This window comes from Oncorhynchus masou, chromosome 5 (genome assembly GCF_036934945.1).
Source record: "Oncorhynchus masou masou isolate Uvic2021 chromosome 5, UVic_Omas_1.1, whole genome shotgun sequence".
Taxonomy (NCBI): domain Eukaryota; kingdom Metazoa; phylum Chordata; class Actinopteri; order Salmoniformes; family Salmonidae; genus Oncorhynchus; species Oncorhynchus masou.
In genome coordinates this window covers 30585152-30598290 of record NC_088216.1, presented here as the reverse complement: position 1 = coordinate 30598290, position 13139 = coordinate 30585152, and the positions used below count along the sequence as shown (strand labels likewise).

The 13139-nt window shown below is 42.1% G+C and overlaps 1 protein-coding gene across 2 annotated transcripts in view; it reads right to left on the bottom strand.

Moving 5' to 3' along the window:
* LOC135539404 (oocyte zinc finger protein XlCOF6-like) overlaps nucleotides 1-13139 on the bottom strand; it is a 32435-nt gene continuing 19296 nt past the window's right edge. The window contains exon 4 of one of the 2 annotated variants that reach the window (XM_064965275.1): nucleotides 1-2324. In XM_064965275.1, the coding sequence (XP_064821347.1) occupies nucleotides 952-2324 (1373 nt within the window). In that variant the 3' untranslated portion in view covers nucleotides 1-951. The remainder of the gene's footprint in view (nucleotides 2325-13139) is intronic. The other variant, XM_064965276.1, reaches the window with a different exon arrangement.

Below are 13139 nucleotides of genomic sequence, written 5' to 3'. Positions count from 1 at the left end.
CCTCACACAGGAAGCGGCGCAGGTCCTAATCCAGGCACTTGTCATCTCCCGTCTGGATTACTGCAACTCGCTGTTGGCTGGGCTCCCTGCCTGTGCCATTAAACCCCTACAACTCATCCAGAACGCCGCAGCCCGTCTGGTGTTCAACCTTCCCAAGTTCTCTCACGTCACCCCGCTCCTCCGCTCTCTCCACTGGCTTCCAGTTGAAGCTCGCATCCGCTACAAGACCATGGTGCTTGCCTACGGAGCTGTGAGGGGAACGGCACCGCAGTACCTCCAGGCTCTGATCAGGCCCTACACCCAAACAAGGGCACTGCGTTCATCCACCTCTGGCCTGCTCGCCTCCCTACCACTGAGGAAGTACAGTTCCCGCTCAGCCCAGTCAAAACTGTTCGCTGCTCTGGCCCCCCAATGGTGGAACAAACTCCCTCTCGACGCCAGGACAGCGGAGTCAATCACCACCTTCCGGAGACACCTGAAACCCCACCTTAAGGAATACCTAGGATAGGATAAAGTAATCCTTCTCACCCCCCCTTAAATGATTTAGATGCACTATTGTAAAGTGGCTGTTCCACTGGATGTCATAAGGTGAATTCACCAATTTGTAAGCCGCTCTGGATAAGAGCGTCTGCCAAATGACTTAAATGTAAATGTAAACGGCAAGGACTGGGCCTGGTTTCCTTTTCGCAAACTTATACCTGAGGGGTATACAACAAAGCAGGATCAATGAGTTAACTTAATCATATAAAAATATATTTTCCTGCAGTGTGGATTTATTCAAGGATTCTCTGCAAAGTGTGTTAGCGCATGTATTTTTCAAGTATCTTGACTTGGTAAAACTCTTTCCAGACTGGGAGCAGTGGAAAGGCTTCTTCCCAACATGTCATCTCATGCATTTTAAGGTGTGCTAACCGGGTAAAAGCTTTTTCACACTAAGAGGATTTGAAAGGATTATTTATCTCCTGTGTGTGTCATCTCATGTGTTTTCAGTCTCCTTAACCTGGTAAAACCTTTTCCACACTGAGAACATTGGAATGGTTTTTCTCCCGTGTGTATTGTCATGTGATCTTTCAGATGAGATGACTGGATGAATCTCTTCCCACACTGAGAGCATTGGAAAGCCCTCTGCCTCTCTACTAAGTGTGTTCTCTCATGTGATTTCCGGTCCCCTGATGAGAAAAATTTCTTTTCACACTGAGAGCACTGATACGGCTTCTCGCCAGTGTGTGTTCTTTCATGCACTTTTAGATGCCCTGATCGCCCGAAACCCTTCCCACAATGAGAACAGTGGTATGTTTTCTCTTCCCCTGTATGTATTCTCTCGTGCTCTTTCAGGCCCCTTAACTCAACAAAACCCCTTCCACACTGTGAGCAGAGGTGAGGCTTCTCTTCTGTGTGTGTCCACTCATGTGTTTTCAGGCTCCCTAACTGGGTAAAACTCTTTCCGCACAGGGAGCACTGGAAAGGCTTCTCTCCTTTGTGTATTCTGTTATGTTTTTTCAGGCTCCCTAACTCAGTAAAACTCTTTCCACACAGGGAGCAGTAGAAAGGCTTCTCTCCTGTGTGTGTCCTCTCATGTGTTGTCAGGTGCCCTAACTGGGTAAAACTCTTTCCACACTGGGAGCAGTGGTGAGGCTTCTCTCCTGTGTGTATTCTCTTGTGCATTTTTAAGTTCCCTAAATGGGTAAAACTTTTTCCACACAGGAAGCATTGGAAAGGCTTATCTCCTGTGTGTGTTCTTTCATGGTCTTTCAGGGTCCATAACCAAGTAAAACCCTTTCCACACTGTGTGCATTGGAATGTTTTTTCTCCTGTGTGTGTTCTCTTATGCTCTTTCAGATGAGTTGACCGGATAAATCTCTTTCCACACTGAGCGCATTGGAAAGGCCTCTCTACAGAGTGTGTGTTTTTTTTCCCAGTGTGTATTCTCTCATGCGTTCTCAGGTTCCCTGACTGGGTGAAACTCTTTCCGCATTGAAAGCAGTGGTAAGGCTTCTCCCCTTTATGCGTTCTCTTATGGTCTTTAAGGTGCCCTAACCGGGTAAAAGTCTTTCCACATTGGGAGCAGGGGTAAGGCTTTTCTCCTGTGTGCGTCCTCTCATGTGTTTTTAGGTGCCCTGACTGAGTAAAACTCTTTCCACATTGTGAGCAGTGGTAAGGCTTTTCTCCTGTGTGTATTCTTTCATGATCTTTTAGGTTCCTTAACTTAGTAAAACTCTTTCCACACTGCGAGCAGCGGTGTTGTCTCGCTGGTTTGGGCATCTCTGGGTCTGGTTCCCCTGAAGTACACTTTCCGCTGTTCGAGTGAGAGTCTAGTCTCTCTCCTGCCAAAGACAAACAGAGTGTTTAGTTAAATACTAAACAGAGACCTGAATGAAACATCCATATGATAAAATTGTCTTCAAAAAATTGTCTTCATATGAGATTTAATCAAGACTAGATCCATCAATAAAAACAGCAGCGCAGAATGGCAGTAGTGTTTTGTAGCCTAATAAAAACAAAATAGAACTTGACTGTTATGCATTTATTAGACCTAATGGACTACAATTACAGTGTATACAAACAATTGAGTAAAACAAGCTTACATTTGGGGTTCTGAGGGGTATGTTACAATGTTACAATGTTAGCTAGATCTACTTATGGTTTTCTGAAGTAAGCCAGCTTCAGTTAGCTTCACATTCCAGCAGGCTTCATCCACGTTACGGATGTGGATATTGATCCGGCAGCTGCCACTAACTCCAGCCAGGCATGTAACTGCTTGTCCATGTGGCACGTGGACAACCTAGTGAGTCGAACGCCAAACTCTTTATTGATACAAACCTGAAAACGGCAATCCATGGGCGAGTCAGTGCCACGTTTTCATTTTTGCCGAAATGAAAGTTATTTTGCAAATTCAGCAGGCTAAGGTGGGAAATACGTTATTAGAAGTGCCGTCTTTCTTTTATTGTATGTGTATCATAATGCCATCATTGATGTGCTTTTCAATACACAAGCATCTTCTTTCCGACTCCTTTCATTTTATTCATATGAAAGTTTTAATGTGCATGATGTTTCAAATGCATCCTGTTATTCCTAAATGTGGCGTGATATATATTTTTTACACAATAACATTTTACGAATAAAATATTTATTTCAGTCATCTTCCACATATTGTTGAGAATGAAGGGGGTGATAACGCACTTTGAACTCTATTTAAACAAACTTAAATGTAGCAGTAAATCTTAACACTGGCTTGTAGCACTATAGGTTCGAGGGGGAGTGTCAGGAAAATGTATTGTATTTTCACAATCCGGTATTTTGGGCGCAGAGTCAAGACGAGGGGTGGGGGTGTCTATTTGTCTTTAACAGCTGGTGCGCGATGTCTAATATTAAAGAAGTCTCGAGGTATTGCTTGACTGAGGTAGAGTACCTTATGATAAGCTGTAGACCACACTATCTACCAAGAGAGATCTAATCTATATAGGGATGAAATGGTTACTGGTTTCACAATAAACCACTGTAAAATTCCCGACGGTTAGTATTACCATTTCAAATTGTAATTATCATTAAAAACGTTTTTTTGATTTACCGTGGTTTGAAAAACTCACAGTAAATACTGTCCAACATCAGCCAAAGTTAGCAACAGTCTAGTGCAGGCGCAGCATGCAACGTGGGTTTTGTTTTGTGTGAAAACATGGCGGAAGGCAGTGACAGAGCTCAGGGGATTTTTCAGCCTTCTAAGAGGACCAAATCTGAAGTGTGGTCATATTTCGGGTTTTACAAAAGTGCTGAGGGAAACTTAATCGAAGATGGTCTCCCTGTCTGCAGAACATGCAACAACAAAAAACACTGCAACACTTGTTGGGGAATAATCATAATTAGTTGGTAACATAGGTAAGATGTTTTATATTCATCATATGTTTGTAAGTTACTTCTCATCAGAATGTTATATTTTGTATACTACTGTGGCGGGGTTGCAGTATCTGTTCTCTGTCAAGACTAAGTTGCTTGGGCCGCAGAGAGGGGAGAGGTCAAGCGTGTATCTCTTGGCTCCACAATGCCTGTGTGCCAGTCAATGTGTCTCTGTGATCTTGCCAAGATAGGATGGATTTGATATATGCCTGTTGATATGGAGGATTTGTTTAGGTTCTGAGTTTGAGAAAAGAACATAGTTTAGGAGACAAAGCTGAACGATAAATTATGCCGATGCTGTCTGGCTATGTGTGTCTTTGCTATAAAGGATCTCAGTTGCAATGTGTAAGGGACTCTCAGAGAATTCATTAATAGACACTGAATTGATCTGAGAGTCATAGGGTTGTGATGGAGCTCATATAATTAAAGATGGACTTTGTGATAACTAACTCTGACTTGTGTGTGGTTTGGTCTCATGATTTGGTAAATACAGGAAATTTCCACGACACACTTCAAATCTTTTGAGTCATCTTCATGACCACCACCCACTACTTTATAGCCAATGCAAGGCAAGTTAACTTTTAGCTCAATGCATGATGTGGGAATGGGGGAAAACGTTATGGAATGGGGGAAAACGTTATGGTTCGTCTCTCTAACTTGCTAATAGCTTGTCAATAATGTAAACTGAAGCTTTCAGTGTTACCTACTCTTGTAAAAACACTACACTTTGTTCTGCTGCTGTATACGTTGTGTCTGCAGACTCTATTCGCCCATTGCACACGATAACACGTTCTGTAGTTTAGTCACCCAACCATCATATTTTGTTCATGAAAAATGTGCCAGTCGTCGACTTGGTTGTAAAAGTGTTCCAACAGGAGAAACACTATAGACTCCTATACACGACTCCTGTATTTATGTCAATTGTTGGGCTCATTGCAATTACTGTCACTGTCTTCTTAAGACTCATTTGTATTTATGTAAATTGTGCATGGGGTCATTGCATATACTCAAATCCAACACAGAAGATAGACTGTGTGTGTGTGTGTGTGTGTGTGTGAATAATATTAATTAAAACAACGAGGGGCCATGCATCAAAGCTCCCTCACCTTGCAAGGGTTGCAAGGAAGCTTTTGTGCATCCCAGCAACCAGCGTGCCATCAGAGGGAGTGTTCAGTGCCAGCGGGCACATCGTCTCCCCTCGCAGATCACTACTTAAACCGGACAAAGTAAATATGCTGACATTTTTACATTTCAATCTCAAGTGAACAAAAATGCATACATACAGGAAGTTAGGCCAGCAGCACCCTATTTCTTTATGAAGGAGAGAACGGACATACAATCAATGCTGTTCATTCCATTTTTTTTACATATTTTGTGTTATTTTACTGTCAACACCTGCACATTGGATTTGTTTACATATGGTTGTATTGTTCTTACATGCACATTGCTTTGCTTGTTTTGCTTTTATATGCACATTTGCTTTGCTTATGTTCATGGTTGTGTTCACTAAATCCTGCACTAGGGAAACCTTTACCTCTCATGGCCACATGGTGCCATCTTTAATGTTAATGTTGTTATTTTAATGTTTATGCACACACAAGTGCATAGTGCTGCTTATTTTATTTGTTGTTTGTTTATTTGATTTGCTTACTTAACTTCTTTGGGGTAGGGGGCAGTATTTTCACATCCGGATGAAAAGCATGCCCAGAGTAAACTGCCTGCTACTCAGGTCCAGATCCTAGGATATGCATATTATTAGCAGATTTGGATAGAAAACCCTCTGAAGTTTCTAAAACGGTTTGAATGATGTCTGTGAGTATAACATAACTTATATGGCAGGCAAAAAACAGAGAAAAAATCCAACCAGGAAGTGGGAAATCTGAGGTTTGTAGGTTTGTTTAAACTCTTTGCTTATCCAAAATAGTGGAAATGGGGTCATGTTGCACTTCCTAAGGCTTCCACTAGATGTCAACCGTCTTTAGAACCTTGTTTGATGCTTCTACTGTGAAGTGGGGCCGAATGAGAGGGGAATCAGTCAGAGGTCTGCCAGAGAGCCACGAGCTGGTCACGCGCATTCACATGAGAGGAGGTAGCTTGCGTTCCAATGCTTTTCTACAGACAAAGGAATTCTCCGGTTGGAACATTATTGAAGATTTATGTTAAAAACATCCTAAAGATTGATTCTATATATCGTTTAACATGTTTCTATGGACTGTAACAGAACTTTTTGGACTTTTCGTCCGTACTTTCCGCTGGACTTGCACGTGCGTTGTGAGTTTAGATTGTGTACTGAATGTGCGAACAACAAGGAGGAATTTGGACATAAATTATGGATATTATCGAACAAAACAAACATTTATTGTGGAACTGGGATTCCTGGGAGTGCATTCTGATGAAGATCATCAAAGGTAAGTGAATATTTCTAATGTTATTTCTGACTTCTGTTGACTCCAACATGGTGGGGATCTCTTTGGTTTGCTTTTTCCGTAAAGTTTTTTTTAAATCTGACACAGCGGTTGCATTAAGGAGAAGGGCATCTAAAATTCCATGTATAACAATTGTATTTTCATCAACATTTATGATGACTATTTCTGTAAATTGATGTGGCTCTCTGCAAAATCACCGGATGTTTTGGAACTACTGAACATAACGCACCAATGTAAACTCAGATTTTTTTTATATAAATATGAACTTTACCGAACCAAACTTACATGTATTGTGTAAAATGAAGTCCTATGAGTGTCATCTGATGAAGATCATCAAAGGTTAGTGATTCATTTTATCTATATTTCTGATTTTTGTGACTCCTCTCTTTGACTGGAAAAATGGCTGTTTTTCTATGACTTGGCTCTGACCTAACATAATCGTTTGGTTTGCTTTCGTCGTAAAGCCTTTTTGAAATCGGACACTTGACAACAAGTGTATCTTTAAAATGGTGTAAAATAAATGTATGTTTGAGGAATTTTAATTATGCGATTTCTGTTGTTTTGAATTTGGCGCCATGCAGTTCCACTGGCTGTTGACGAGGTGAGACGGTTGTGTTCATTTAAACCTGCACTAGGGAGACTTTTACCTATCATGGCCACATGGTGCCATCTTTAATGTTAATGTTATTATGCACAAAACACAAAAAGTGCATAGTGCTGCTAATTGTATTTGTTGTTTGTTGGTTTTCAATATAAAACTTGGTGAAATTATTTCAGTGTGTGTATCAGTAATTTTTTTAACATTTCAAGCACATTTGAACAACACCGCCATAATACTGATAACCGTGATAACTTTGGTCACTATAATCGTGATATGAAATTTTCATACCGTTTCATCTCGACATGTACAGTTGAAGTCGGAAGTTTACATACACCTCACCCAAATACATTTACACTCAGTTTTTCACAATTCCAGACATTTAATCCTCTGAAAAATTCCCTGTCTTAGGATCAACACTTTATTTTAAGAATGTGAAAAGTCAGAATAATACTAGAGAGAGTGATTTATTTCAGCTTTTATTTCTTTCATCACATTCCCAGTGGGTCAGAAGTTTACATACACTCAATTAGTATTTGGTAGCATTGCCTTTAAATTGTTTAACTTGGGTCAAACGTTTCGAGTAGCCTTCCACACGCTTCCCACAATAAGTTGGGTGAATTTTGGCCCATTCTTCGTTACAGAGCTGGTGTAACGGAGTCAGGTTTGTATGCTTCCTTGATCGCACACGCATTTTCAGTTCTGCCCACAAATTTTCTATAGGATGGAGTTCAGGGATTCGTGATGGTCACTCCAATACCTTGACTTTGCCATTTTGCCAAAACTTTGGAAGTATGCTTGGGGTCATTGTCCATTTGGAAGACCCATTTACGACCAAGCTTTAACCTCCTGCCTGATGTCTTGAGATGTTGCTTCAATATATCCACATAATATTCATACCTCATGATGCCATCTATTTTGTGAAGTGCATCAGCTCCTCCTGCAGCAAAGCACCCCCACAACATGATACATGCACCCCCGTGCTTCACAGTTGGGATGGTGTTCTACGGCCTGCAAGCATCCCCCCTTTTCCTCTAAACATAATGATGGTCATTATGGCCAAACAGTTCTATTTTTGTTTAATCAGACCAGAGGGCATTTCTCCAAAAAGTACAATCTTTGTCCACATATGCAGTTGCAAACCGTAGTCTGGCTTTTTTATGGCGGTTTTGGAGCCGTGGCTTCTTCCTTGCTGAACGGCCTTTCAGGTGAAGTCGATATAGGACTCGTTTTACTGTGGATATAGATACTTTGTACCGGTTTCCTCCAGCATCTTCACAAGGTCCTTTGCTGTTGTTCTGGGATTGATTTGCACTTCTCGCACCAAAGTATATTTATCTCTAAGAGACAGAACACGTCTCCTTACGGAGCGGTATGACGGCTGTGTGGTCCCATGGTGTTTATACTTGGGTACTATAGTTTGTACAAATGAACGTGGTACCTTCAGGCATTTGGAAATTGCTCCCAAGGATGAACCAGACTTGTGGAGGTCTACAATTTTTTTTCTGAGGTCTTGGCTGATTTCTTTAGATTTTGCCAAGATGTCAAGCAAAGAGGCACTGAATTTGAAGGTAGGCCTTGAAATACATCCACAGGTACACCTCCAATTGACTCAAATGGAGCGGCATGTAGCCTAGTAGTAAGAGCGTTGGACTAGTAACCAAAAGTTTGCAAGATCGAATCCCCGAGCTGACAAGGTAAAAATATTGTTTACTGCCCCTGAATAAGGCAGTTAATTAACCCACTGTTCCTAGACTGTCATTGAAAAATAAGAATTTGTTCTTAACTGACTTGCCTTGTTAAATAAAGGTAAAATAAATAAATAAATGAGCCTATAAGAAGCTTCTAAAGCCATAACATAATTTCCTGGAATTTTCCAAGCTGTTTAAAGGCATCGTCAACTTCTCACCCACTGGAATTGTGATACAGTGAATTATAAGTGAAATAATATGTCTGTAAACAATTATTGGAAAAATTACTTGTGTCATGCACAGAGTAGATGTTGTAACTGACTTGCCATGGTAGGCCCTGAAATACATCCACAGGTACACCTCCAATTGACTCAGAAGCTTCTAAAGCCATGAAATAATTTTCTGGAATTTTCCAAGCTGTTTAACCTTTCTGGCGCAGGGGTCCCGCTAGCAACCCACCTCGACAACATCCGGTGAAATTGCAGAGCGCCAAATTCAAAATACAGAAAACGCAATATTAAACCTTCATGATAATACAAGTGTCATACATTATTCTTTAGCTTAGAATCTTGGCAATCTAACCGCATCGTCAGGTTTCAAAAAGGCTTTACGGCGAAAGCACAGCATTCGATTATCTGAGTTCAGCGCCCCACAACAGCATATTATCTAAACAAGCACAGGCGTCACAAAATCCCAAATAGCAATAAAATAAGTCACTTACCTTTGAAGATCTTCCTCTGATTGTAATCAGGAACACAATGAATGGTTGTTTGGTTCAATAAATTCCTTCTTTTATCCCAAATAGTCCGTTTAGTAGGCATCATTGAGTTCAGTAATCCACCCGATCAGAATGCAGACATAGAAGTTCCAATAGTTACCAGTAAAGTTTATTCAAACAAATCAAACAACATTTCTAATTCATTATTAGGTACACTAATATCTAAATAAACGATAATATTTTATACGGAGCAAACTATTTTCAATAGGTAAGGGAAAGAACGCAGTGCGCTCCCTCGGTCATGAGAGCAATGAGACTAGTTTTTCTATAGGACTTCCTGAGGATAAACAACTATTCCTTGTTGGTTTTTCAGAATACAAGCCTGAAACCATGTATTAAGACTGTTGACGTCTAGTGGAAGCCATAGGAACTGCAATTTGGGAGGCAGAAGTCTTTGGTTTCAATAGCTTACGCTTGGAATTGGCTGGCAGGTCAACAGAAAAACAATTGGTCCTCGGGTTTTCACCTGCCAAATCAGTTCGGTTATACTCACATACATAATTTTAAAAGTTTTAGAAACTTTAGAGTGTTTTCGATCCAAAACTACCATGCATATGCATATCCTAGCTTCTGGGCCTGAGTAACAGGCAGTTTACTTTGGACACCTCAGTCATCCAAAATTACTATCCCTAACAAGTTTTAAATTTAAATTACTTGTGTCATGCATAAAGTAGATGACCTAACCAACTTGCCAAAACTAGAGTTTGTTAACAAGACATTTGCGGAGTGTTTGAAAAATGAGATTTAATGACTCCAACCTAAGTGCATGTAAACTTCCGGCTTCAACTGTATATTATTCATAGCCATCTATTTACCACCACAAAACGATGCTGACCCTAGGACCTCACTCAACCAACTCTACAAGGCCATAACATCATCCAGAAGCGGCGCTCTTAGTGGCCGGGGACTTTAATGCAGGCAAACTTAAATGTGTTTAACGCCATCTCTAACAGCATGTCACATGTACAACCAGAGGGAAAAACACTCTAGACCACCTCTACTCCACACACAGAGATGCATACAAAGCACTGCCCTGCCCTCCATTTGGCAAATCTGACCATAATTCTACCCTTCAGATTCCTGCTTACAAGCAAAAACTAAAGCAGGAAGTACCAGTGATTCACTCAATACAGAAGTGGTCAGTGGTCAGGATGGTATACTACAGGACTGTTTTGATAGCACAGACTGGAATATGTTCTGGGATTCATCCAATGGCATTGAGGAGTATACCACCTCAGTCATCGGCTTCATCAATAAGTGCATCGACGATGTCGTCCCCACAGTGACCATACGTACATCCCAACCAGAAGCCATGGATTACCTGCAACACCTGCATTGAGCTAAAGGCTAGAGCTGCCGCTTTCAAAGAGCGGGACACTCATCTGGGCGCTAATAAGAAATCCCGCTATGCCCTCAGACGAACCACCAAACAACCAAAGCCTCAATACAGGATTAAGATTGAATCCTACTACACTGGTTCTGATGCTTGTCGGATGTGGCAGGGCTTGAAAACTATTACGGACAACAAAGGGAAGCCCAGAAGGGAACTGCCCAGTGACACGAGCCTGCTAAATGATTACCGCCCCATAGCGCTCACGTCAGTAGCCATGAAGTGCTCTGAAAGGCTGGTCAAGGACTACCATCAACAGCATCCTCCTGGATACCCTAGACCCACTCCAATTCGCAAACTGCCCCAAGAGATCCACAGATGACGCAATCTCAATCGCACTCCAAACTGCCCTTTCCCACCAGGACAAAAGGAAAACCTATGTGAGATTGCTGTTCATTGACTACAGCTCAGCATTCAACACCATAGTGCCCACAAAGCTCATCACTAAGCTAAGGACCCTAGGACTAAACACCTCCCTCTGCAACTGGATCCTGGACTTCCTGACGGGCCACCCCCAGGTGGTAAGGGTAGGCAACAATACATCTGCCATGCTGATCCTCAGGGGCCCCTCAGGGGTTTGTACTTACTCCCCTCCTATTTTTTATTAGCCCTTTTTTCCCACAATTTCGTGGTATCCAATTTGTAGTTACAGTCTTGTCTCATCGCTGCAACTCTCATACAGCCTCGGGAGAGGCGAAGGTTGAGAGCCATGCGTCCTCCGAAACACAACCCAACCAAGCCGCACTGCTTCTTGACACAATGCCACTTAACCCGGAAGCCAGCCGCACCAATGTGTCAGAGGAAACACCGTACACCTGGCAAACGTGTCAGTGTGCACTAAGCCCGGCCCGCCACAGGAGTTGCTAGTGCGCAATGGGACAAGGACATCGCTGCCCGCCAAACCCTCCCCTAACCCGGACGACGCTGGTCCAATTGTGTGCCGCCCCAAGGGTCTCCCGGTCGCAGCCAGCTGCGACAGAGCCTGGACTCGAACCCAGAATCTCTAGTGGCACAGCCTTAGACCACCGCGCCACTCGGGAGGCCAGTCCCCTCTTGTACTCCCTGTTCACCCACGACTGCGTGTCCAAACACGACTCCAACACCATTATTACGTTTTCTGACGATAGTGGTAGGCCTGATCACCGACAATGAGGAGACAGCCTATAAGGAGGAGGTCAGAGACTTGGCAGTGTGGTGCCAGGACAACAACCTCTCCCTCAACGTGAGCAAGACAAAGGAGCTGATTGTGTACTACAGGAAAAGGCAGGCCAAAAAGGCCCCCATTAATATTGACAGGGCGGGTGGCTTGCCTCAGACCATCCTGCAGGTAAAGAAGCCAGATGAGGAGGTCCTGGGCTGGGGTGGTGACACGTGGTCTGCGGTTGTGAGGCTGGTTGGACGTACTACCAAATTCTCTAAAACAACGTTGGTGGCGGCTTATGGTAGAGAAATTAACATTAAATTCTCTGGCAACAGCTCTGGTGGACATTCCTACAGTCAACATGCCAATTGCATGCTCCCTCAAAACATTTTAGAGTGGCTTTTTACTGTCCCCAGCACAGGGTGCACGTGTGTAATGATCATGCTGTTTAATCAGCTTCTTGATATCCCACACCTGTCAGGTGGATGGATTATCTTGGCAAAGGATAAATGCTCACTAAAAAGGATGTAAACAAATTTGTGCACACAATGAGAGAAATAAGCTTTTTGAGCGTTGTCGTGGAAAATTGCAAGATTATGTTTTAATGCTTGTAAGATTGTTATAATGCTTGCATTACATTATAATAGTTGTTATATTCAACAGAATAGAGTATTGTGTGTGTGTTCCACTGAGGATGAGATAGCACTGACAGAGGAGATTTACGATGTCTTTGGGTAATAAAGCCTAAAGAGCATTCCAGATAACATGAGCTAATGGTTCTGTTCTATGCCGTATTAGGGAGAGACGGTTCCCTTTTGGAGTAAGGGGGCCAGACACTGGTCTTTACAATGAGAACTGTTGACCCAGCAGTAACTGTCTGCTATGTTTTATAGATATCTTTCATACAAATCTTAACCTTTGAACTGTTCCTAAGATCTGTGATTCATCTTATAAGTTGAGAGGGGTGTATCTTGGCTATAAAATATTTTTGTAATTTTCTGTAGTCACTTTTCAATGGTTCATTAGAGAGAGCGCATCACTGACATTGAAAGTCAAAGGCTATTGCAAAGCTCTTGTTATTATTAAAGATGTAATTTAAGTATAACTCTGACTGGTGTGTAGTTTGTAACTCTCCTCATTTGGTAAAGCAGAAAAATGCCACGACAGCGTATGGAACATTTCTGGGATCTTTTATTTCAGCTCATGAAACATGGGACTAACACT